Source organism: Erpetoichthys calabaricus, chromosome 4 (assembly GCF_900747795.2).
Source record: "Erpetoichthys calabaricus chromosome 4, fErpCal1.3, whole genome shotgun sequence".
Classification (NCBI taxonomy): Eukaryota; Metazoa; Chordata; class Cladistia; order Polypteriformes; family Polypteridae; genus Erpetoichthys; species Erpetoichthys calabaricus.
In genome coordinates this window covers 40,811,762-40,839,657 of record NC_041397.2, presented here as the reverse complement: position 1 = coordinate 40,839,657, position 27,896 = coordinate 40,811,762, and the positions used below count along the sequence as shown (strand labels likewise).

Here is a 27,896-nt window from a genome sequence, read left to right as displayed (position 1 = left end):
TTTCCTTGGCAAGCCCAAACTTTAATGTCAGTTGTTTTGCCTCTGGCTTCAATTGGAGAAATTACAAAACAATCTGTCAACAACCCTTTTCATATTTCATAATACATACTTTACAATTAAAGCAAACTTCCTTAAATAAAATTGCATTGATCATATTTTTCACTCCGTGAGGAAATTTAAAAATATAATTTATTCAAGTTAACAGCAAAGATAGGCTGGCAAGGAAGAAATGAATAAAGATAGAAATTCTAGGTGTGTAAGCAACCCCAAGCAGCCCCATTTTTTCTGCATAATACTTTGTAACATTTGGATTGGGATTCTTTCCAGTTTCAAACCACATTTGTAAACACTGTCCACTGCCCCTTTTATAGGTAGTATGCTTATATGATCCAGACCATATCTTTTCACATAGACTCTGTGGAGTAGGGAAAACATCTGTAAACTTTTGACAGGGATATCCAACTGGGCATTTGTTAATACCTACATGGTTAAAGAAGGAGAAAAAAAAGAAAAATATATTACTTTAAATGCAGGAATAGCACTTTCTTAACTTCTTTCCCACACAATATATAGTTAAAGGTTGTTGAGGCTAAAATAAACTATCAACTCATCTGTCGTAATCAACCCTTTTCCTAAAGTGGTTATAAATGTGCATTGCAGCTAAAACAATAATTTAAAGATAAATAGTCTCACTGTCTGTAGATTGACAACAGATCTACTGTAAAAGATCATAAGGTTAATGTTGACCTACTGCCAATGACTCTTTTCATTGTTTTTAATTTTTTTCTAAATAGGCAAACTTCCATACTGGATACAGAGATGCAGTTCCCTGATGTACACATCAATGTTTCTTTTTGGAAACCATTTTTTCAAACAAAGTAAGGAGGACCCATAACTAAATTCCAGCAAAGAGGAAGGAAAGGAGTCCATCTAGCTACAAGGAAGTTCAGGTTTTACTATATTTCTTAAAAACTAAACAAAACAAAAACAATCTACAAACTAAAAGAATAAGATAAGGCAATAAACGCAACACTTAAAATCTAGCATGTTAAATACTGTACATTTTTATAGGCACTTTGGTTGCTGTAAGTATGCAAGATTTAGTGCAGTTTAGCTTAAAATGTCTAGGCATACTTTTAAACCAAACAGGGATATGTTAAAAAAGATGTTGAGTTTGAGAGAAAAAAAAAAAGATTGAGTTGTATTGCTTTGAGAAATAAAGTATGTGCAGTTAAATACTATGAACTTTCTTATTTTCATTAGTTGAACAGGAAAGAGTATTTTGTCAACTATTTTGGGACTTGTTTGTTGAAAGAATCTTGCCGCCTTAATTTAAAATTTTAAAATTGTGATATGACTTAAACTGTTGTGTGAAAATGCTAGCAGGAATTTTTGGTTACAATTTTTTTAATAATCTAATTCACTAAAGCAGCCGACCATGGCAGGCAAGACGCAAGACAGAGCCCCGTCCACCAACAATTCACTACGCATGACACGACAGAGCCCCGCCCAACAACTCTAGATGGTTCTGCTCCTTTGTCTACAAAAACCTGAATCATACAATACTAAGAGCATAGTGTATTTGATTGCTTGCCCGCCTGACTGTTACCAGCATTCACCACAATATATTGGAGTGTTAAACTATCGCAGCTGCTACCTCACAAACTGTCCTTATTCCCCGGATGTCAGATACGCATGAACGCAAGACAGAGCCCCGCCCCCAACTCTTCACCTGTGTCGCTTTTATCTGTGTACAGTCCACATGCACCTGTGCGCCACGTTGACTGTTCATTTTCCAAACACATCCTGTCACAAACTGTCCTTATGTTGGAGACGGGAAAAACAGAACACCTGTGACATTGCCTTCACATTGTTTTCCTTTTATTTCTGATCCCGTTCAACAACTATATGGCGACATCGACTTCTCAACTGTCACTCTGGAACAACTCAGCACGTGAGCTATATTAAGCGTCACCAACGAAGACTCGCTACACCTTAATGAACAAGTGCTGAAACTTATCCTTATCGACGAAGTGACATTCACCAGCGTTGACTCCATCGTCACAGACGATCCTGCAGATCAACTTTTATTCCCCGAAGAATTTCTTAATAGCCTTACTCCAACTGGCATGCCTCCACATAAACTCAAAATTAAAATTGGTTCAGTTATCATGCTTCTCAGAAACCTCCTGCCAGCAAAAGGTCTCTGTAATGGCACTAGACTTTCTGTTACCAGCATTCACCGTAATGTACTGGAGTGTAAGACTATCGCAGCTGCTACCTCACAAACTGTCCTTATTCCCCGGATATCCCTGACCCCATCAGATTCAAATTTGCCTTTTACACACAGACAATTTCACGTTAGATTGGCCTTTGCAATGACAATTAATAAGGCACAGGGACAAACTTTCAAAATGATATGCCCGTATCTGCCAAAAACAGTTTTTAGTCACGGACAATTGTATGTTGCTCTCTCCAGAGTTCCATCTTTTCATTCACTCACAGTCGTATCCTCAAACCCACCTCATTTGGACAACTGCGTCTTTCAGGAAGTATTCACCCATCAATAAATAATTATGCGGCGGGTTGGCTAGTAATAAAATATAAATGTTGATATTTGTACAGATCTGATGTAAATAGTACAGTACACCAGGTGACTCTGGTATAAAATACTTTAACAATAATAATTAGTGGCAATTATCAAACCTAATACTGCATTTCGGTCACCAAATTAGTTACAAAAACTTTGATTTAGTACTGAAAAACATAAATCTTTGCTGTTTGAGAAGATGTCAAATCTATAATGCACAATCTCTGTTTGTCTGGTCTTTAAGCACAGCTTTGTTTTTATTTCAAATACTACTTCTCACCATAAGTCAGCTTTTTGAAAAAACAATGTGACCTATCTGGCTACACCACTGTCCTTTTCCCCCCAGAGAGCAACAGTGGCTCAGAGTGAATGGCAAAAAGAAATAGAGTGTGATCTATAATCCAGTGGTTCTCAAATTCGGTCCTGGGGACCCACCATGATGGCAGATTTTTGTCACTGTAAGATAAAGGCTGCAACTACTTCAGAGTCAGACCCACTAATTATTAAATAATTGATGAAATAACCAGAACACCTGGTATCTGTTCCAGGAAGAGAGATTAGATAATGCTGGATCTCTGAAAAAATCTCATGTTGCTTTAACATGATTTTACACCAGTGGATTAGCTGGTTCCAGAACACTGGATTTCAGATCAACTTAGGCAATTCAGGATACGTTGATCAGGATTAACGCATGTTCATGGAACAATTTACAAACACTTACAAGCCGAGCACTAAACAGTTGATCAACCAAGGACTACAAGTCTGAGAAACAGAGGGGACAATTTTCATGTTTTGGTTGCAGTGAATGAAGATTACTGGCATGTCCAATAAAAGAGGAGTAACACAGAAGCAGCCGCTACCAAGGAAAGGCATGTGGCAAGGAGGAATATCATTGAATGAATGAATGAATGATTGTGAATGTGTAAAACAGATAATCAATGACATACATGTGGTAAATTGTTGCATGGTGCAAAATGTACCCCTGGCCATGCTACATTACTTGAAACCTTATATGCCCTCATGAACACATTATATTCCACTTTTGCAATATTAATGGTGTCAACAAAGTCTAAGATCCATGGCAGTAAGTGTTGCATATGTGGAGTTCTTCTAGTTGATACTATGAAAGATGGGAAATGTCATACTGTCTGGTGATTACATCCAAAAGAAAGCAAAGGTTAATTACTGTCATGTACGAATCTGCAACGGAAGACTCACAGTACCTACTCTTTGAATGATAGTGTAGCCTGTTCAAATGTAAGACCCAGGATAGTTGTCCTCAACATTTATATGCGTGACATCTCATATTATCTTAAAAAATGCCCTCTTATGGGCACCTTGATTTGTACTGAGCATTTGATATACAGACATGTGCTTCGTTCATAAAAGCCATCAGCCAAATGAACTACAATACAATGCAGAACTCATCACAAATCCCTAATTTGAAACTGAATTAATAAGCATATTGGGGGAACTCTTCAGAGGTGTTTCTTTAAAGGGCAAAAGGACTCCGCAGAGTAAATGTAGGTGGGCAGCCTGTTCCACAAGCGAATCTATTTTTCAGTTAGAATTGTTCAGAAATACCACAGTTGTTTTAAATGTGATTGCCCTCTATCCACAAATCTGTGGAATTCCTGTCTGATGGTGGTTATTTATTTCTATTTTGGGAAAACTGACCGTGTGTGTCTGTGTAGGTGCTGCTTTGAAGTTAGGCACACTGTTGCGATTGCTTTGCCAATATGAGTGGCATTTCCAATATTATGAAAAAAACTGCCCTTTAAAAATCGTGAAATGTCTACGATTTGCTTCAATGCAAGCACAAAGGCACAATGAGTTAACTATGAACATGTCATGTTTTAAAATATTGCTCAGATATATTAAAGCTTCTGCTGTAGAATTTTAACATTCAAGCAAACACTCCTCTGTGCATGCCAGAATGTCCAACTAGGGTCTCATTATATTTCTTTGAATAGAATTTGGCAAAAGAGTTGTACTGCTATGTCTATTGCTCATTTAGGAACATTTTCAACATTTTGTCAGCTTTTTCTGCTTGTTAAATAGTGAAGCTGGGATCACTATTTCAGACAGGACATTTATGAACTTTGATCATATGATTGGATGCTCTGCTACAGCATCAAAGCATTAATGCTTCACATTAAACATGCTCCTTTGCAGGTTAGCTTCAGAGCATTGGTTGCCCCAGTAACTGAGCTGGATTTTCTCAAAGCTGTCCCTCTCTGGAACAGACAAAAAGCCTGATCCTGTTCCAAAAAGGAGGATTAGTGAGTTATTTGCATCTTTGTCCTCACAGATCACGTAATTCTGGACTAATCTGTTTCAGAAACACGAGTTTGGTTAAATCCAGGTTTTCTGGAATGAAATTAAACAGATTTCTGTAAATCCCAACTCATTTTAACCAGATTCCACAATAATTTTGCTTTCTGGAACAGACTCCTGAAAGTGCAGAATGAAAATCAGGATGAAAATTGTTAAAAAGTAAATAACCACACACTCAGACTAGGAGTCCAATTAAACAGAGATTGGCTGGAACAAAAACCTGTAGCCATAGTGGATCTCCAGGACCAAGTTTGGGATCCACTGCTATAAACAAAGAAACAGAACCACGCATGTTGTGATGGTGGTGAGATGGTTAGCATGCTGGACTTTGACCCAAGAAATGCAGCCTTGATTCCCACCCATTTCACTGTTTTTTTTTTTTAAGTGAGCATTTCCATCACTACTTTTGTCCTGGCCTGAAGCTGCCCCCTGGTAGAGCTACATATTGTCTCTGGAATTATTTATTGTAGCTTGGGTTCACCAGCATTGCAAACTACCCATCACCATTTCACCTGCTGAAGTTGTGTTTTTCACAAGGACACAGGTTAGAAGTGTGAAACTCATCCATATCTTTATATCAGAAGGGAAAACCATGAGCACAGTATATACAGTACACAGAAGCTTTGCAGTAGCCACAATAGTTATGCACTAAATGCAGTGGTTTTAAGGGTAAAAGTGGTAATAAAGTTTAGTAATGTACCATTTGTAATTACTTATACCTTTCCACTTTCTCACCTTGGCTTCATCGGGTACTTCAGCTATTGCTATGTGGGGGAAAAATACTGTTTTTAAAGTATTTTTTACATAGTAAAAATGCAGAGCAACACCTGAAATTAAAGTCTATTTTAAAGAAAGTGATATATTTTTGTGCAAACCATAATCTAGAATGATTACACTTTGTATTATTGTCAATTTCATAATGCCACTCATGGTGCCACTCAATTTCACTTACGATTTTTGACTTCTACCACCTCCAACGGAAAATAAAACTGCTTATTGAGGTTTGCCTCATTCGTTAAGTGCATACTGGAAAATGTGATTATGGTCTGGGCAGCTGCCAGTTTTAGCATTTCTTAGGCTGGTTTGACCTATTACTTTCCGCAACCACAGGTATACCATGCTGCAGTACGTAAAGGGTGGGGTACATGATAATGCAGACTATTAATTCTGCAGTGACTAGCCTCACATTTTGCCTAATATTGAATTTAACTTCTTTATGTTTCCAGACAGAATTATCAAGCTCTCAAAAAATGACAAAAACTAGAAGATTTAAAATAAAAAAAAAAAGATTACATTTAGAAACATTTTGGATTATTATTATCAATATATTTGTAATTAATTTTTGGTATTGATTGATGACATACTGTGGTTAAATTTTGTTCCTTTAAATTTACTTTGCATATTCAAAGACTGCACAGGGGCCTACAGCACTTCAGATTTTTGCAACACAAGATGGAAAGTTAATGCAGGCTCACCACAGAGATGGTTGTTCAAAATTATGAATTCATCTTACTGAGACTTCGCTCATAAGTCAATATCTTATTAACTGTAAATTCTGCTATGGCCAATCAAGTCAAAACTAACCTGATGTCCAGTTCCAGCCCTTGTGCCAGTTTTCTTTGCAAGTTAGGTCATTTTGGCAGTCATTCCACCACTCTTCGCAGTCCTCCTTGCACAAAGGCACATCTATGATGCGCTCATTTCTCCATGACGCGTCTGCCTGTTAACATTAAGTCCCCTATAATTAGTACAGGGTTATGACAACAATTCCCCAGCAGACTTTACTTTCCGTAGCACTTAAAATGAACGTCGATATGCTGAGATTTCTGTTAGTATTAATTCCCTGTAAAGAATTAAAAGTTAGTTTGCTGCAAGTATTTTAGGAAATCAGAAATCACAGATGTGAAATTGCTAAGCCTACTGTAAGTAAGAGAAAGATTTTTATACTGTAAACTTTGGCCCAGAAGGTGTCAGCACACAGCTAGAAGAAAAAAAAATCTTCCAGGTTGTATTAAGCAGACTTTGCTGATTCAGTTTTGAGTAAGAGGCTCCTAAACTAAGCCTTGATGGATTGTTGAGGCAGCATGATATCACTAGTAATTTTCTTCTATGCACAACAGTACTGGTCTGTAATTAAAATATGTACAGTTGACCAATGATTAAAATTTTGCTCTCATCATTTTTTCAAAAACAATGTATACAGCACATTTAGCTGTATTAGCTTCTCTAATGCATGAGACAATATGTTTACCAATGTCGGCACAATGTTGATTTTCATGAAATAAGGGAAATCTTAATAGTAAGTGAATTAAAAAAAGAAAATTAGGCCTGCCTATAAAAAGCTATAACCCTCTGTGCATCTTTATACTTTACAGAATATACTACCTACATATTTTTAAGGAACTGGGGCCCAGATCAGGCATAATCATCACATGAAACCGCACTAGTTTTACACCTACTTGAGCTTGGCTGGTGGAAGCACAGAATTTTAAGATTTCTTTCACCCTTTTTAGACATACCTTCTGTATCCAAGGTCCTAGATTTGGAGAACACTCATAAAAGCAGGTGTCCTGAATGAAATGCCTTTTACACTTCTCTGTCATCATGCCACAGTGATTCCAGTTGAAATTATAAAGGTATGATTCGTCTTTGTGTGCTTCAGTGCTGGTGTTCACTGTGCAGCATGCCCAGTCTTTCCATGGTTCACACTAAACAAAGAATAAAAAAGGAAAGCGGAGTCAAGGTCTCTGAATGGATAATTTAGTTGTTGCAGGACATTACTACTGAATAAACATCAGATAAATAAAATCAAAACATGTTACATGTTACAGTGAAAATACTCATGTGCAATATGCTTGAGATCTATTATTAATCCATCCATCCATTATCCAATTCACTATATCCTAACACAGGGTCACAGGGGTCTGCTGGAGCAAGGCAGGAACAAACCCCGGGCAGGGCACCAGCCCACCGCAGGGCACACACACCCACACACCAAGCACACACTAGGGACAATTTAGGATCGCCAATGCAACTAACCTGCATGTCTTTGGACTGTGGGAGGAAACCGGAGCACCCGGAGGAAACCCACACAGACACGGGGAGAACATGCAAACTCCATGCAGGGAGGACCCGGGAAGCAAACCCAGGTAAGCTATTCATTAAACTGCTTAGTCTTTGATGTTCACAATAGAATTTACAATGAAATACTACTGCCAAGGAATGTAATTCTAAAGAACTCCTGATGTTACAGTTATAAACTTAACTTTAAGTACCGTATATACATTATAGCATTAAGTATCATATTTATATTACTTATATATATATAAATAAAACACTAAGTCACTGTAAGTAAAATCTAGTTTGGGATGGTATTTACAGAAGTAAATCATAACTCAATAACCACAGTGGAAAAACTTGAGCAGCTATTTCAAGTAACCCTTAAGCTAACTACCAGATACACATGATCTGAAATTCTTTTGTCAGCTCACTTCCTGACCAAAGGTGTCTGCAAGCTAGATGGAGTGCACTTTTCATTCCTAGAGTCCTTTCTGCTTTATAAACAAGTCATTGCAGTTTCTGTGTTAAATAAGGAAATGCACAACAAAAAACAAACAGTAATGCAGAAAGTGTTCTGCAAAGTTTAACCAGCATCAATTGTGACAGATTAAACTTTTCAGCAGGAGATATAACATTCATGGATGAGCTTTTTTGTTTTCATTTTGATCAGTAGTAGTGCCCAGTAGTACCCTTACAGTGACATCATTAATAACCAGTGGGCTAAGGAGGTTTCTTTAAAGCTATAAATTATCCATCATCAATCACTTCACATTCACAAATTGTAGCCCCTCATACATGCCATAGTTCAGGCCAATCACAGTGCAGTTTTCAGAAACCTCAGCAGTTTTATAGCCAGTTAACTGGAGATGCAGGAAGGAGACTGTTTGCCTTGCTGTAATGTCCCACATCTATTCTTCATATTTAGAGATACTGAGACAAGTAGAATTGCCCATGTTTACATGTAGGAATTTTGTCAGGTAAAAAAGTATGGTAAACTATACAAACAGTGCTACATGTTGCTGCTTAGGCTGGAAAAAGGTGTACTTTTTGGGGTTTGGCGAAAATGCCTCCTAAGAGCCCTTCCCTAATAAAGCACAGGTGTGGTCACTAAATAAAGTTTCCCAAGGGGAACATTTTTGAAACAAAATGGAGCCTAAGGTCTTTCCCTGTACAAAGGGAAAATTTGGCAGAGATAGGTATAATGCACAAATTCACATTTTAGTTTTATATATTAGATTCAGAACTGATCTAACATCCACAAACAGCTTCCTGGTCTAAGTACAGTAACAGGGGGATCTAGATTTTGCAGGACAGCCACATTTACTACTAATCTGTTGACACTGTAATGAAACTGATGAGGTTTAGGCAGATAATCAGTACAAACGGACGCTGGAGAATTATAAATTGAAAGGTCTTAATCCTTGCAAGGGAAGTTCCAATGGTCTGATCATTAAGGCTGGAAATATTTAGATTTGTAGGAATATTGGTAATTGTTAACATAAAAAATGGCAGAAATTTAACTACTCTTTCTAAACAGATAGAGACAGAGAGATAGTATTTTAATATCCCATAAAGCCTTCTTTTCAGACTATTATTTCAACAGCCTCCCATCTGTTTTTATACATCCAGTTTTTAAAGGAGACTCTCACCGTGCCTCCTATAGATTTACTTCTACTGTGTATCTCATACTTCCCCTTTCAATTGCATTACCAAAGCCACAATGATAAATCAATCATATTCCTTGTAGAGACCAGACTCACACATACACCTTAGCGACAGACAGACAGACAGAAACAACTCCTCTCAAAAAAAGGAATAAAAACTTCTGACTAGGCTAAAGATGAGAGCAATCACAGTGAGGCAATATAAATGCATATTGCTCTGTGATGGTAGATCTGCTTGTAAAATGAAAACACTAATTATAAAAACTGTAAAGCATGGTCTGGTATAGGCACTGATGATTTCCATACAGATTTTTTGGTTATACTCAATGCATAAAAAGTCTGTTTGCTTTTCACAACATTGCAGGAAAACAATGAATGACAGAACACAGACGGTTCATACAAACACTGTTAAAAGCACAGTAAAAACCACTTGGCATTTCTCAATGACTAAAGAGTTGCAAAAACTAACCGTATATGCAATTAGTTGAAACCATACATTAAAGTCAATTTGTCACAGCAAATGGCTGCCCTGACCATTGTTGCAAATGATGTGTGTCAACCTGCTTTTCTTTGCACCTGGTGTATGTCAGAACAGTGTCGTTGAAAGAGAATTTTGGAAAGGCATTGGCATTTCAAGAGTTTCTCAGAGTATGCCTTTGAGCTAAAGCCAATTTCTGGCCATCACACAATCATTGATGCCTTTTGTTGGTAGGTAAATCGACGTAAAATGCATTTGTTCAGACTTATATCAGTGACACTTGGTATATTCTTAAGGCGTTCCAAACATCATAGTGTTAAAATTAGCAACCTATTGCTGAGCTGCAGACCTGCTATACCACACATAAGACACTTATGTGAAAAGAATGGCACCACTATTAGGCTTATTAAAAGCTAACTACGTAAAATGAAAATCATTCCATAGCTTCAATGCACAGTCAAGTCCTTTTAAAAGATGTTCACATGTATTGGCAATCATACTGTGCAATAAGCATTGCTGTGGAGTCAAAAGCAATTGTCAAATTAATGAGATCGGAGTCTGTAAAAATGTACCACCTCCAACTAAATGTAAATTCTAATATAATGTGTTGAATTTTCCAATTTCATATATGCTAATTCAATTAAACTTTTTTCCTTTTCAGGGTACATTTTAATTTACATTGAAGATAGATTTTTGGTTTTTCCAAATTTCAAAATATTACATTTATTGTGTAAGTTTAAACCTGATGCACAAATACACAACGGCAAAAAGAGATTTAACAAAAGCAGTAGTCTTTTTTACAGTCACAATAGATAGGATATTATCTGTCGCTGCGTTGCAGAAGATGATGGTGAAAAAGTATGCGATGCAAAAAAAAAAAAAAACACATTAGTTTTACTGGTCCTGTGGAGAATGTATCAAAGTTAAGGTCACTTGAACCATTTTCATCCAAAAGTGTTAAAAGTTGTACTGGGCAGTGTTGAAACGTCTTGTACCTTGTAGGAAAGATGGCATTCTGATTAGGGCAAAGTCCTTAGCAGGAGTGACATTTGAGGTTTTCCATCCCACCAGTGGAAGAAGCTGCAGCTTTAATTTGGTTGCTAAATGCACAATATATGTTAGCATATAAAATATGTAATATATTCTAGTAATTCTGAAGTATCCCGCAATAAAACATCATACATTGCTATCATAACTGGCATTTTAAGGTATATAAACCACATGTCACTATACTCAACATTTTTTTTACCACTGAAGTGAAAGTGGCCACGTTTTTGAATTTAAAATATGATCTTAGCCATTTAGAAAACAAAATTGTTTTGAACAAAAATCTGATGTAAAAGGTTCCCTAAAGACCATGTAGTGGAATCCCAGATGTAATGTCCTTTATAGACAACTACAGGATTTAATCATCAGTCACTAACTGTCCTGCTTACCTGCTTATGCAAGTCTCCTTCTACTCCAGGTTGTTTTTTGTGATGTTTTCCCTCCATACAAACATTCAAAACATCATCTTTAACTGCCATAGAAGCCACCACCAAAGACAAAAAAATGGCTTTCAGCATCTTGCTATAGAAAAGACAGAAATATTACAAACATATGAGTCACTATTTTCAATCATTCAAATACATGGTCTCAGGTAATATAAAAAGTGATATTTTTTAGAAGTGAAATATACAGCACAGAATGACAGTGTTCTGCAAATTTTAAAACAAGGACATTTAAACTCACCAGACTTTCTAAGCACAGGATTAAAAGTTACAGTTAGACTGAGATTTTCTTTATATACCTTCAAGTCAATTAAAATGCCAAGCAGTTTAAATTTCTAATTGGACAGATAACAAAAAACTGCTTATTCAGTCCAATATGACCAAGAAGAAACCAGCTGTCCTCTAGTTACTGCAGTTAACGTTGCCAGTAAATCATTAAGCCCTCTTTAAATGCAAAGTCCACCCTGACACTGCAGGAGATTTATTAATAAACAAAAAAAAATATCAGGTGCCTGGAGTGCTAGGTACTCTAGTTTTCCCTTTTTCCTGGCTCAGATAAACTAAAGGGAATTACATTGTAAGTTACATACTTCTGGCAAATGATTACACACACAGCAAACCTTTCCTTCTTCCATTACCAGGGCAGAAAATTGGAAGATGCTTGAAGAACTGTCATAGACCGTGGGAAAGTGTCAGTTGCAGCCAAAAGGACTTATTGGTTTACTTTTGAGAATGTAGGCTTTACACCTGCACTAGACACATGAATCTTATCTCTTTCATATCTGTACACCTATACGTAGCATGTCAGATGATTCACGGGGCTGGAGGATACCAACATTCTGTATGGTTGCTGGTTTCTGCCTTTCTCCCTTTAAAAGAATTACAAGCATACTAATGCAGTGAGCAACAAGAAATTTGTCACTTTATAGAAGAGAATTTAGCGCATTCGGCATAAACACAACCCTGTAACCAACAGTGGTCAAGTGAACTATTCAACCTTCACAGTTTAAAAGTGTTACACAATAAGGCTGCAGTTTGTTTCATATGTGGTAAAAATAAAAACAACACCCAGGTGAAAAACCATTCTCACAAAGTGGTCTTAATGATAAAAGGAAGACATAAAATAATTGATTACATAATGGCAGAGGGGCCTGGGACACCACCACAATCACACTTTTACATCAGATGTGGGGCTGAAGAGCCTGCTGTTAGTACATTTATTTCCTGACATTTTAATGGTTCATAGACAGAAAATAGGCATATCAAAGACAAACAGAAAAGTGTTTAAAACAGCTGGAGGTTGACATGCAATGAAGCAAAAAGTAAACAAAACTGTAGTGAAAAGAAAATGAGGAGGCATGATGGGCTCAATTTAATTTAGTTTATTTTTGTATAGCGCTCTTCTCCAGAGTGCAGACATAGAACACTGCGACAGGTTCTCAGGTAAAATGCAAGTATAAATTTTATATATACAAGATTAGTACACATAAAGATGTGCATTTGTTAAAGCACACAGAATACAATGTAGAAACTGTTTAACGTAACTGGAAACTCACATGTCACCATTAATTAATTTTTGAACTATGGCAGTTGACAACAGAAAGAGAAACAACAACTCCAATCAGCATCACTGGAGAAAATACGCCTCTGGGGGTCCACAATCACTTATAACATAGAAAATCAAAGACAAAACTCAGACATAATCACAGTCCTAGAGACCTCAGCCAACTAGCTACCCACCAGCTCCTGAACATTTTACAGTAGAGTCTGTGTTGGCCATCAAATCTGATGATACAATCTCTTCAGCTGATGATTCCAATGCTCCTAGAATCTGAGAGGACTTTTCCATGGACAGGATCATAAGTGAGCTATATAGAAGATTAAAAAGAAATTCAAAAATTTTACAAAAGTAAAAGGATACCACCAGTGAATTAACACTGGAAACAAGGAGACTGAACTTTGAATCCAGAGTTAAGGATAAGTTCTGCTTTAAATATGCAACTTAAAAGTTAGCCACAAATGACACTCCAAAAAAGGAACATGATGAAAATAAAAGACAATTAAACAAATATCCAGAATAAGGTCATAAAAAGGGCAGTTCGGAAAATGAGTACAAAAAAAAAAATTAAAACCTCCTAAATCACAATAAAATCCATTATAAACAATAGGTGACTACACAACACATCTGTAGAAGTGAGTAGAGAGCATGGTATTGTTTAAAATGAAGTACTTGAATGAAAGAGGACCTTACCAAAGATTTTTCACGGTGGTCTATGGCAAATGTATAGGAATTAGCTTATTCCATAACCAAGACCAGATAAACTGCTTTATAAAAAAGGCCTTTGGGGTGGCTAAACAAAGCCATTTTTGACAAAAGCTCACATCATATCCCATCCTGTTTACAAGAAACTAAAGGGACCAAGTACAAAAAGTCTACGTTGCAACCCAGGAGTGCCCATCTCTGAGCCTGGAGGGACACTGTGGCTATAGGTTTTTATTCTAACCATTTTCTTAATTGGTGATGTTTTTTGCTGCTAATTAACTTAATTTACCAGATTTGATATTTAAGACACAGACTCTTTAAATTAGGGATGAGAAACATACACCTTTGAGGGCCGAAGGTTTTTCTTCCAACCCAGTTTTTAAATGAGAACTCATTTATTGCTGATGAAGCACTTATTGCTCAAGTGACATTTTTGTTTCATTTTGCTTGTCTCACTTGTAGATTTGAACCCTTTATTGCCTATTTTAGACTTGCACAGGTGCATTCACTGTTTTCTCCTTATTAGCAATAAGATGCAAGTGAAAAAGGAACCAGCAGTTCTTCTTCTACCTTGGTTCCATTTCCACCCGTGTGCGTTCATTGTTCATTTGGTTTATTACAGTACTCAACAGGAAACAGAAGAGAAAGTGAAATACAACTGAAAATTACTCATCTGTTTTAAGCTTCAAATCAGTTGGAGGGTATCATTCAAAATGAAAAACTTCTGAAATTTTAACCTGACATTGCAGAGTTAATATACTAAAAAGTTATGATATTAAACAGGACCTGTTATCGGCAAGAACTGCTTTCTAATTAAGCAGCTGGGTTGGAACAAAACCTGTAGCCACTGCGAACCACCAGAACTGATGCTGATCACCCTTGGTTTTGGTTTCAACATGGAGTGCTGTATTCTTGCAGAATTGTAAGGATCAGATCATTCTAAGGAACTCCATACTACATATTTGTGCTCTGCACTTGCCACGTTTCATGTCTTTGGTGCTTTGTTTAGTATTCTAATTTACTCTAACATTCTCAAATTTACTTAATCCAATGGAGAGCTAAAGCTAATCTGGAACAGCCGTTTAACCTAACCAGTACATCTGAGGATAGAGAAGAAAACCCACTCAGATGGTCAATAACTAGGATATTTACTGAAGCAAATTTTTAATTATTAATGTGCTTTCTAATTAGCAATAAAAAAAATTAACCCTAGGACATTTTTAAATAATGGAGTAGTTACATATTACATGCACAGGCAATAATTTGTTTTTATATATTGATCATAAAGAAGACAGAAGAATAAAAAAAAATATACCCATTTTCCAATGGAAACAATTGCTACAAGTAATGGACAGATCTACCTGGCTTTTACACAAAGCACAGAATGCATACAGTACATGCCTTGAGAATTGTGCCATCTGTAACAGGAGTATTGCTTTTTCTTAAAAATGCTAGCTATATTTATGTTTGCTAGTAATTACTGTACCACAATAACATTGGAAAAAGAAAAAAAACACACAAGCACAAGTGTATTTCTTCTTTGAAGAGAGATCATCATACTTCAACATGCAAAAAAAGAAATACCCATAGTACTTTTTAGGATTATACACTTAAACCTGATCAAAACACCTTTACTCGAAGACCCAAGCCAACCTATCAGAAGGAAATATGGTATAAATGAGTATTTTTAAACTGCTAAGAAAAAAAGTGTTTATAACTTCTAAAATATCTATCCATCTTTAAAACCATTCATCCAGTCCAAGGTTGCAGAGTTCAAGGACATTCCCAACAATGCTGAGTGCAAGGTGCCAGCCAACCCTAAACAGAACTCTATTGAGACACACCTATGCAGTTGGACATTAACAGATCATAATCCTTTAAAACAACAAACAAAATAGTAATATATTGTTTGATATCAATAGTAGTAGTTTAAAATAGCTTGTCAATTTTTTACTGCATTTGGATGGATGGGCTTGCTTTTCCACACAAAGTTCATAGTTTCATAGACAATTTCACTCATATCATTTTTTGCTTCTGGTCTGATGACACTCTGCTTTGCAGGGGTACTGTAGGTCGTGGTCAATGACATGAATACAGCAAGTAACCACATGAATTTAACTGGGTACTTGTCATTACTTGTGCCCAGAAATCCAGGAGTGGTTTTCATTTAAATTACATGTTTAGTCCACGGTCTGATGACAGCTGTAAGACTAGCTGTTATGAGGCTTTCATGTGATGATATACTACATCATCTTTGCTTTCACCCTGCCTTGGATGTTGAACACAATGGTGCTGACACCACCAAGACATGAATTCAGGTCAAAGTGTGAACAAAACAGAACAAACAAAAAGAAAAAACAATTAAGATTTGGGGAGAGCACCCCATATATTATAAGCACCACCAACAAGGTGCAGAGTAGTCTTAAACGTTTTATAGATGGAGGACAGGAAGGGGGGAGATCTCAGGCAGAAGTGAGGTCTGCAGGGGGCGTGTTATAGCAGCAGAAGTAGGCAGAGTCTTGGGTGGGCTTTCCTTCTGGTGTTCTGTGGAAGAGGGAGAAAGGGCATTAGTACTGTTCATCAACCCTGGCTCTGCATCTTACTCCCAGTTAACCCCTTAGACTGTCTCCCATGTGCATGTGTGTCACAAAAGATACACTAATTTTTGTACCCAGTGCAGTTTATGCAGGCATGAAGATAAATGAAATGGACCTTCCACCAAAATTGCTTTACTTCGAAACTCAGTTTATGCAGCCTTAGTAAAACCTTATTGTATTTCAGTATATGTACAGCATATTCTTGCTGTTCATTTCATTGCAAATACTTAAAAAATCCATTGAATTCAGATGATGTGCTGTAATCAAACTGATTTTAACTTATCTACCAAGCACTGTTTAAACAAGGTCTTAGTGCCAATGGCCTGTAAGTGATGCTGCAGTACACCCAAGACACTGATGGTGCAATGTCCCTATTTAGAGCTACAAGCACTTTATGCTTCCCTGTCATGGTCCATCTATGCATTTTCCCCACACAATGAGCTCAATCAATTGAATTATTTAAAAAAAATTACTATCAAAATAGAAATGTTTCCTTGTTGCACCTAGGGGTTGGAAAAACATTAAATCCTTATGAACTGTGCCCTCAGTTAAGTAATGAACTATAACCAAAAAATTAGTCAGATCTGCTAGATCTTGTAGACATGTTGCTCTGAAACAAGCAAAACTGGCTTTTTTTTTTTTTGAGGGGGACTTGATCAACAAACTTGCAGGTAATGTGTTCAGACATGCTATAAATGCAGTAAGCCTCTGTATCATTAGAGGGAGAAATTGCATCCATTTTTTGCCGCCTTCCTAAAGAAGGAAGCTCACCATTCACAATCTCTCAACAGCTGTATAGCTTATTCCATGCCTAACAAGGTATGATGCTCTGCATGGATATTTACCAAGATTCAATGTCTGAATTTTTTGCTTCTTCTCGTTTCTTCTAAGATACACTGGGGAAAATCTAGCATGCTTTACGTTTAGATTTTCGTGTTTAGTTTCTAAAAAAAAAAAAATCATAAAATGGAATTGCCTTTCAGAAATGCCTGTTCTAAAAAACCCCAAGGTGATACTTTTGTCATGATTTACATTCAGTATTTTCAATCTCTGGTATCTTTTTCACAGAGTGCCATCACAATTTTCTGACTGTTCATGCCAGTCCACTCCATTTCAGGGTGCTCCACCATTCAAATCTTTTCTTCACACGTTGTTTAGTTCGATATCGATGCTGCTAGTTTTCCCTTGTGTCAGAATTTTCATCATGAATCTTAAACCTTCATGTCTCATCTTCAGTCAACTATCCATATACTATGCAAGTTTCCATAGCAAACATCACTTTTACCAAACAAACCACCATCATAAGTTCTAAAATATATGGCTAGACTCTACTACTACTACTACTACTACAACAAAACCAAAAGACAGAGAAGGTCATTTTAGAGCAGAGAGAAATGTCACAAAATTTATTTGAAGATCAGAAATGTTTCTGAAGGTTATGTAATATATTTTGCAGATAGCACTGATTTATGTTAGCATAAATTTTTGCAAGAATCTAATTCTGCTGTTGCATACTTTAGCTTATATACAGCAGCACCATAGCATAAGCTTGGGCACCTCCAAGAAACTCTCAGCATTGATGCTCAATGTGTCAAATGTTTATTTTTTATATAGCTGCTTCATCATTGACTTTCTGAAAAGAGCACTTATATTCATAAAATATTTTTATATGCAATAAACATTTCATGCAATAGTAATAAAGATTTAGCACTGTAGATTAGTGGTTTTTAAACTCAGTTCTGAGGACCCATGTGCAGGATTTTGTTCTAACCAATTATACAATCAGCATGTAATTTTACCTCTAACTGTTTCACATTCAGAAATGCGCAGTAGTGTGATTTTCAAATTTGTAAGACATTTAGAAATTTCTATATTTTTGTTATAGCTTTAAATGTTTAACTCTCTTTTGTTGTTTTTATATTACCTTGCATTTTTTTCCTGGGTAATTTGCTCCCTTAATTGTATCCTAATAATGACAATGATGAGCAGAGACCCTGGGTGTAACTACTTCAGTGTCAGAACCCACTAACATGTTCATTAGTAAATATTAATTATTCTAATGAAAATTCACCTAACTTTGTAATTTTCAAATTGTTGCCAAAACACAGAAAACAGGAAATAACTGCTTGCCTAATTAGGCCAGTAGTCTAACAGAAAACAGAATCTGGTTAGAAGAAAAACTTGCATCTATAGGATGTCCCCTGAAAGAGCTTGAGAACCACTGCTTATAAATAAGTTTAACTGCGCAGCCCAGCTATAACACTCCATTTTCTTCTTCTCCTTTAACTTTCTAACCCCCCACCCACTATCAGAGACATGGAAGCAGCAGTCTATCCCAACACAGTAAGTGAAAGGCAGCAGAACACCCACTCATACCAGGCCTATTTACTCACCAAAGTATAAAAGTGTACTTTTTAGGAAATGCGTGGGAAAAAAAAAGACTGACAGCATTTACTAATTACCATTCAATTTTCAAAAGTGGTAGCTGTTTGTACATTTTCATGAAAGAGTAATAAGACAAATGGTAGATTTGGAATCCAAAAAAAAAAAAAAGTCAACGGGGGGAAAAAAAAAAAAAAAACACAACACAAATATATGTGAAACAGTACAATGAGCTATGTAGGTCGACACAGTCAAGCATCATAGTTTGCTCCACCTAAACTTCAAGCAAATCTGGTATATAATATGTGGTTTAAAAACTTTGAAATATACCCTCTAGGAAGAAATGTTTCAGTGGAGATTAATTGAACTGGGCATATTAAAGTTTGAGAATAATGTGTTTCATGATTTTATCAAGACATTTTATGGACATCCTCATTTCAGTTTAGGTTCAACCAACCTATTATATCAAAAGAATGAAAACAAAGAAATACATAATCATCCACTCTTACCAAAGAAATGTACCTAATGCAGATTAAGCTTAATACTGCCTTTTTCCCCACCACATAATGGTATGGGTTCAAGTGGTTTAACATTGTAAAACTCAGATAGACCATTCTCACCTTTTATAAATAATAATAATAATAATTCATTACATTTATATAGCGCTTTTCTCAGTACTCAAAGCGCTATCCACACAGGGAGGAACCGGAAGCGAACCCACAATCTTCCACAGTCTCCTTACTGCAAAGCAGCAGCACTACCACTGCGCCACCTGTGATAACCTCACACCATGTGGATAGAAATACTGACATAACACATTACACAATGCCCAACATAGTGGAAGACACCCTCATGCTTTACAAAGCAAAAGCTGATGTTAAGTTAGATTTAGTGCAGTTTTATATGTCTGCAGTAGCAAACTCTTGGGTGTTTGTTACACATGCATTATTAAAAAAAATAGTTGTCAGCTAATTTTTATGTCCATCATTCCTAAAAAAAATTTTGACATACAAGAAACCCCTGGGAAGCATGACAAATGTTAACGTTCTCTTTAAATTATGGTGGATAAGTTGAATATCATTTCTTAATACTGTACCCTTATTCTTTGGAGTTCATAATGAAAACTGCAGAAAATGAGGTGTTTCATAATTAAACCAATTAATTTCTCTCATGTTTTACAGTTAGTCAAGAGGTACTTCACAACTACACAAAGCAAATATGCTTAAAATTCAAGATAATATGAATGTGAAAAAAAAAAATCTGAAATACAATCACAATCATTTACACTTATAAAAAACAAAAAATGTAAGTTCTTTACAACAAAAGTTCCCTAGATTCCTCATTAGGCTTGCTTACAATACACAATTTGATTCAGTACATGATACTGATAGTATTCTCATAACGGAGCTCCTTGATTGTGATCTGGATCAATACAGTGTCAAAATATTTCATTATCTCACATTGCAATGCAAGCTCCTTACAAACTCATGCTCTATCATGCAACCCAAGTTTCCAGAGCTTTTCTATTTTTCTCTTGTGAAAAAATATATTCACATTAAAACAGGGTTTCCCATATCATCTTACAGTATAACTATTGGCTAATAAGTTTTCAAACAGCCTTTTTATTTCCGTGAACTGCTGAAATATCAATACAGTATGAACAATTTTAATATCAACCATATTATTCCAATGTTTTTTTTTTCTTTCAAGTTTGTGTTTCCTATGACCCTGAAGCAAAGGGATGTCTTATTCATCAAAAGATGAGCCACTAAATTTTTATGAATGTAATGTTATATACACGCATGGCTACATTTAATGTGTACTCTGTATACAGTTATCTTCATTTATTCCACTGAATGACAACTTTTGTACTCTTCCTTTGACTCCAAGAAAATTGTAAGAGTCGAGGGCAAGAACTATGCATGCCTGCTATACAAACACATGTATGAATTTATAAACAAATGTGCAATTGAAAGTCAAATCTTTTGACACACTGGTCTCCCACTTCAGCTTCTTGTGTCACATCTCAGTTAAATCGTAATATGTGAGGGTGGATCTAGCTGTTTAACTATTTCATACTTATTAAACCGTTTCAGATTATTGCAATAAACATATAACAGAGCATCTGTAAAGCAATCATTGAGGTTACAAATCAGGGTCGAGTGTAAACACAGCATTTCTAGTTTCATAGCGTTTCATCTAGTAGATCGTCATCCAGTACCAGGCACACTTAAAGATACTTTTTGAAATGCAAAACTTAATATTCCATTCTTTAGAACTGCACACCTTTTTATCAGGATAGCACAACAGTTAACCTGACGCCTCACAGAGCCAGCACCCTTGATGGAAATCCAAAGTCTGGCCATTGTCTATGAAGATTTTGCCCATTTTCCTCAAGTCTATGCAAGTTTTTCCCTAGATCCCGTGGTTTCCCTCATGTATTCCAAACATGTGCATGTTTTTGTCCAATTAATTCTTTTGAACATTCAAAGCTTATATGCACCTCAGTTTTAATTTAACAAAATTATAAATGATAGCTTCGCTGAAAAGGTCATTCAGTCATTACATTTGGTGGCTGTGTGTTCAAATGTACTATATGCTCCTAAAAATCTGCACTGGAAAGGTTTTCCTGCAACCAGTTTATAAAGCATCTTTTTTCACACGGTCCTTTCATGCAGTAAAAGGTGTGCCATGACTGCAATCTCAACCCCTATTTAGCTTGCCTATCCTAAAACAAAACAGTTTGACCCTTGCCTCCCAAAAACTTTACTTATTTTTCTTTCCATTTACTTTAACCTGCAAAAAGCACTCTGTATTGTCTTTTAGAACATTCCCTACTCACCTGATCACTTTTATGAGGTCCTGACACCTTTATCTAAAGCCAACTCAAATCAAAGTTAAATGAGTTGTGATCCAGTGATTTACCATGCCCTCAACCATTCATATAAATCCTGTTCCAGGTCAGCTCAGCCTAATTAAAATTTTTATTGCACCTTACCTACAGTAAGTACAAATACAGCTGAAAGATCAATGAACCCAGCCTTATAAATTTCTTGTGTAGCTGTATTAAATGTTTTAACAAGATATCACTAATATTGGCAAAGATGTAAATCTAACAGCTACCCAAACATTAAGCTCAATTTAACCTTAAAGTATAACTGTCAATTTCTGTAAACATTACATATACAGTATATTTGACATTTAAATACTGATCAAATATTTTAAGTTAAAATTAAGAAAACCTGTATTTTTCGTACTAGCTAAGCTGTGAATGTTGGGGAATGTCCAATTTATGGTTGATTTCTCAAACTAAACAGATTTTATATAAGGAAGACTGGGTTAATTTACTACAGTGATTTTATATTGTTAAAGTACAGAATCCTTAAAATGTTTTACAACTCTACATAGACAAAAACACTACAGTAGTTTAAAGCATAACAATAGCAATACTTTAAGAAAAAACATTTAAGATGTTCAGTATGAGAAAATGCACTGATAAAAAAAACTGCATTAAAAAGATTTATACTGTATAAAGTCCTATGCAAAAGGCCACCCATAAAAAATGTAAAGCTATTCGTCTGGATAGCAAGTGTATATTTGCTCATGAAGATGAGTTGTAACAGTAGAACTGAAAATAAAAAACTGATACAGCAAAAAGTAATATGGTCTTTTAATTTATTTAAACAAGCCCATATTTTACATGAGACAGAGTGGTGGCTCGGAGGCTAGGGATCTGTACCAGCAATTGGAACATTGCCAGTTCGAATCCCATAAATGCCAGAAGTGACTATACTCCATTAGGCCCTTGAGCAAAAACCTCACTCTGTTCCATTGTGGTACTGAGGCGTCACCTGCTGCACTCGTGTCCTAATCCAGGTGGCTTGTCGTGTTGTGGGTGCGGCAATGAGCTATCAGAAAATGCTCCCAACCCCCTCTATATATTTTGCATTGATTCTCATAGAATGCAAAGGAGAAGCAGTTTGCTTTAGTATGCTACTGTGTGATGATTTCTTCCAAATTTCGTGCAGGATTGTCACAACTTTTCTTTTGTGGATTTTTGTTTTTTACCCCCTCTCCAACTACTGTAACACCAGTACGTCAATCTCATTTGCTAGCTGCCTTTCCAAGAGAATGGTTTCATATGTGCAATACTTTATAAGAGATCTTTTAGGACTTCTACTTTGCACTTCTGAAGCGCTTACTTTAATAAACCGACGACTATGCAATTTCCTTCATCAACTTGAACACCACATCTTGAAAGGTTTGGTGTAGTATAGTTTGCCGATTACAACCTTGCCGATACCAAACAATAATATTATGTTTGTCGAAATTAGTTAGCCATTTCCAAACTTCTACACAAGGCACCACAGTATTTCTGGTTGCCATTCAACATACAAGTTGGTTAAACTGCACTACTAGCACACATGGTCTGGCGCATAATTAATGAGAACCAGGTGTTTTGTTGGTAGAATTTAACAAATCACATTAAACATCTGCAGTGACCCAAGAAACCTTTTGGGAAGAAAACCTTGCCATTATTCCTTTTTTCAAGGCATCAGTATTTTTGAAAAACACAATTCTGAGTCATGGGGACAGAAATGTATTGTGTTGTTAGGATAGGCTAAGGCAGGAAACAACAAAGACCCGTCAGACACCCAGTTTACAACTGCCAGTTAACCTAACAGGCATATCTTTGTGAATGTGGAAAGGAAACAGTAGTATCCAACGAACACACACACAGACATTGAAGGAGCATACAATACCGGTCTAAACTTTTAGAACACCTCAATTTTTACAGTTTTTCTTCAAATTTAATTAGTTGAAATGCAATGAATGACCTAAAATGGTGAAAAGGTAGGCAGTATACTGCGAGAGGTTTCAATTTAAAACTAAAAAAAATTAATAAAGAAACATCAGAATATTACAAATGGGCCTTCTTTAGGGAACAACTAATGGATCATAACCTACAGATGTTCTTAGCAATTAAAGTAAATGAAGCCTTGCAAGTTGAAGCAAACAACAATTGTCCCAACTTCTGTTGATTACTTAAGAACCTTCTGTCTGTCTTAAAGCAGACCTGGGACAAACTGTGCTTCTAACACCCTCTGAAGTACTATGCGGACAATATTACACTGTAGAAAGTTGTTAATTCCAGTTATACTGGCAAGGAAACATCAATTAACAAATGAAACAGGACAGAGCATTACTACTTTTAGAAGTGTAGATCTTTCATTTAGAGAAATTGCAAAAAAAAAAAAAAAAAAATCTAAGTGTCAGTGAGTACAGTGTCCTACACAATCCAAAGGCAATTGGAAGAAATTGATAGGAAGAGATCTGGCAGACCCAAAGTCACCAACCAATCAGAAGACATGTTTCTGAGGATCACCAGTTGATAGGCATCTCACAACAGCTTTAGGCACAGCCTAACAGTGGTCAAAAAAGCAAGTCTGTTTCTTCTGTGAAAAGAATACAGTACTTTGTGCTGCTGGTTTGACAGGGCATGTGGCAGTAAGAAAGCTATTCCTTAAAGGACAAAATAGGCCCTTGAAATACTGTCTGTGGACTATTGCAAACTGGCAGAAAGTCTTAACAGACAGTTGAAACAAAATATGAAATCTTCAATTCATTATGCAGGGTGTTTGTATGCCATCAAGCTAGTGAAAAGATAGTTTCTCAGTGTGTGACACAAAATGTCAAACATAAAGGAACTGCAATTGTCTGGGGTTCTTTTGCTGGAAGAAGAGTTGGTGACTTGCAAAGAGTGACTGGCATTCTGAATCAAAAGGGTTACCACAGCATTTTGCAGCACAATGCAATACCTTCTGGTCTGCATCTAGTAAGTCAGGGGTTCATCTTACAGCAAGACAATGATCCAAAAAACATACTTCCAGGCTATCTCAGAACTACGTTAAAAGAACAAGGCAGCACAGAAACATGGATTGGCCAGCACAGTCTCCAGACTTAAACCCCATTGAGTTAGTTTGGGGATCAGCTGGACAGAAGGGTGAAACGTAAGAAACCTACAAGTGTAACACATTTATGGGAACTTCTGCAACAGTGTTGAGAAGAACTTTCTGACCAGTATTTGATTGCCTTTATAGAAAGAATTCCACGTGTATTTGGCTGTTATATTAGCAAAAGGTGGCTATTTTGGTGAATCAAAAATTTTAATAGTTTTGAAAACTTGTTTATTTGTTCTATGCCTTGATTTCAAGAAACATTAACACATTCAACTGTGTTCTTTTCCTTAAAAACTGAGGTATTCTAAAACTTTTGACCAGAAGTATACATACTCCATACATAAAAAGGCTGAACACTGATTCCAGTGTTCCACCATGTTGCTTTTTTGGCAAGTATAAATATTTAAATTTACATCTTGGCCATATTAAAAAAAAACACAAATATGCTGATGGGAACATCCAGTTGATTAGCTTTGCATATTCACATTAGATTCCATATTAGAGGATGACTTGAAAGCCAGCAAAGTTTTAATACAATAATCACTAAACCTCTGTGATAACATACATCACTCTTTAAATCATTTGATTGGTAACATCTCTGCCAGCATTAGACAGAAGATGGGTAAATTGCCTATACAAAGTACCAGTCCATTACAGGGCACATTTGCACATACTGTATACACCTGTACTGGGCTAACTTGAAGCAATCACCTGTCTTGGAAGGTGAGAGAAAATCCATCAAGTCATGCCAAGAGCTAAGCACAGTTAGTGCCCAAACTGGGATTTAAACCCAGGACTAAGGAGTTAAGAGCCTGCAGTGCTGGCCATTGCATGACTCATACAGTTTGTAAAATAAACAATAAAAATCTACTTACAGTTTCAGATTGTACTCTGTTTGTCTTGTATTAAGTATATTAACATACTTTCATTAACTTTAATAAGCATATTACTAAATATGCAAGAATGGTTTTAGAAATGCTAGATTATTCTGACCTCACTTAAGAAAACAGCTTTTTTTCCTTCTCTTATTAGCTTACCACAAAGTCTTTGATTCATTGTTAATGTGACTGTTCCAAGAATTGCACAAAGTTGGCTGTGGTGAAACTTTGTGAAATTAAAATACTGCACTCTTCATTAAGTTTGATAGTGGTACTTCCATATGTTTTGCTCTAAAGCAAAGCTTGGAAGCTTAACAGCTGCTCAGGGTTTTCAATTTACATACTACAGGGAGAACATTAAAAGACATTACCATTGGAAAAAAGAATCAATCATATATTCATATCAGTTTAACTTCTTTAAAAAAAAAAAATTCTGTAGCACTCAGTCTTCTCAAAACTTTATCCAAAGTATCTGAACGTTAACAAATGTAAGCTACTGATGACATAAAATACTCAGCCATTGGAAACAAAGACACTTAACCTGCTCACCAAGGCATGAGGATGACCCAGCCTTGTCATTTAGTTGATGGAATATTAAAGTGTAAATAAAAAGTGCAACATTTTAATTCTGTTTTAGTTCTTGGAGCAAGATCTTTAAAATAAACTGGCTTTGATAAATTTTAAATCACCCTGCTTCTCTTTAGAACCTGACCCCCAATATATGTTTTGACACCTTGGAGGTCCTCTGTAAATATACAGTATGCATACTCCCCATTAATCTTTCCAATTTCCAACAGCATGCCTGAATTACGTGGGCTCTCGAAAACAATTTTGTCCCACAAAGATGTTTTATTTGGAACTGTACATTATTCAGAAATATTAGTATTTAAAAGCATAATGTTTGTTCTTTATGCAGTTGTTTTTTTTTCCCCAAGCCAGATTTCAGATTTAGTACACATGCACCTCTCACAAGTCAGGCTTTTTTTTTTAAACATAGAATTTCGGCCATGAGTCCAGTTTTATTATTCCACGATCCTGAATGTGCGGTTGAGTCATCCCTATAGAGTTAATTTATGTTTTACCTTGACCAGTATTATAGTGACATCTATTTAAAATTGTTCAAAATAAATACTTGACAAAAAAACGTTTTTAACTTTACTTGTACCCCTGATTGTCTTAATTGCATGTTAACAAGCGAAGATCTCTCAAAAGGTTCGGCATCAGTTTTAATACCTAATGATAAATTTATCTAAGATATGAAACAACTTTGTTTCCGAAATCGTGCAATAGTACACCAGCCTTCACAAACAATTGAAAAATGGAGCGTGAAGTTCAAAGACATCAGGAAAAAAAGCGAGCTGAATAACGCACGTCTCACAAACTCATTTAGTCTTCCTACTTAAGCGCTTGCCAGGCTGCCGCTACTACAATCACCTTTTAAAGAGCGTCAGTGACCAACGTCAGAAAGAAAAGGGAGAACCTCATTTGCCGTGAACGGAAGATTGGGCTAAACCTGAGAAAGTGCAGCGGTCATTGCTGCCGCAGCTGCAAACACATTCACACTACACATTTTGTCTTAACAACAAAAAATCCTAACTCCCTACCTGGTAGGAGAAAGACTTTTGCTTACGGAATTACCTCGGAACCAAGCGGATACTGACTCGTAGCAAGACTGGGAGTCGCCAGGTTCTACCGAATAGCGGCGCCAGGTTTTCAGGGTGGGCCTAAATTTGTCACGAATGGGCCTAATTTTAATTACTGTTAAATACACGTTTATCAAATATACTAACGTAAACAGTGTTTTTGCGCGTCTAGTTTGAATGATTTTTGTTAAAACGAATTTAAATTCACCTACAAATGTTGAAGATAAATTGACTGCCTACATTTTGTTGATCCGTAAGACAGCCCCCCCGCGGAACAAACGGTTAAATAACATCCGATATAATTTTGACTATTATGGCATCATACAACAGCACAGTCCGATTACCGTTTTGCCATTCCTTGCGATTTGTGTATGCATACCTGCTACCCGCGTTTTCGTTTAAACGAATACACCAGCGAATCCTCAACTAGATTACTACAAAAATGCCAAATCGCGTCTTTAGATATCCCCCATTCCAGTTATCCACTGTCATCTACCGCATCAATGAGCCGCGCCTTACCGGCTATAACATAAGTTAGAAACTTTAATACCGAT

At 36.3% G+C, this 27,896-nt stretch overlaps 1 protein-coding gene across 4 annotated transcripts; it reads right to left on the bottom strand.

Annotated features, from left to right (window-relative positions):
• folr (folate receptor) lies at positions 1 to 27,336 on the bottom strand. 4 transcript variants are annotated; one of them, XM_051926569.1, is made up of 5 exons: positions 27,304 to 27,336; positions 11,566 to 11,698; positions 7,447 to 7,635; positions 6,512 to 6,647; positions 1 to 480 (listed from the first exon to the last, which is right to left on the bottom strand). In XM_051926569.1, exons 2-5 carry the CDS (start codon positions 11,692 to 11,694, stop codon positions 194 to 196), a joined length of 741 nt encoding a protein of 246 aa, XP_051782529.1. In that variant the 5' UTR covers positions 11,695 to 11,698; positions 27,304 to 27,336; the 3' UTR covers positions 1 to 193. The 4 variants fall into 4 exon arrangements, with proteins under 4 accessions (XP_051782529.1, XP_028655204.1, XP_028655209.1 ...); XM_028799371.2 differs by lacking the exon at positions 27,304 to 27,336 and adding an exon at positions 13,360 to 13,495; XM_028799376.2 differs by lacking the exon at positions 27,304 to 27,336 and adding an exon at positions 11,861 to 12,037.
• Positions 27,337 to 27,896: the final 560 nt, after the last annotated feature.

Bases quoted from the DNA above. Each gene is read 5' to 3' on its own strand.
- folr (XM_028799371.2), bottom strand. The intron at 7,636-11,565 runs GTAAGCAGGACA...TTCTTTGTTTAG, and splicing joins AAGGAGACTTGCATAAGCAG to TGTGAACCATGGAAAGACTG. The intron at 6,648-7,446 runs GTATGTCTAAAA...TAATGTTAACAG, and splicing joins TAGGACCTTGGATACAGAAG to GCAGACGCGTCATGGAGAAA.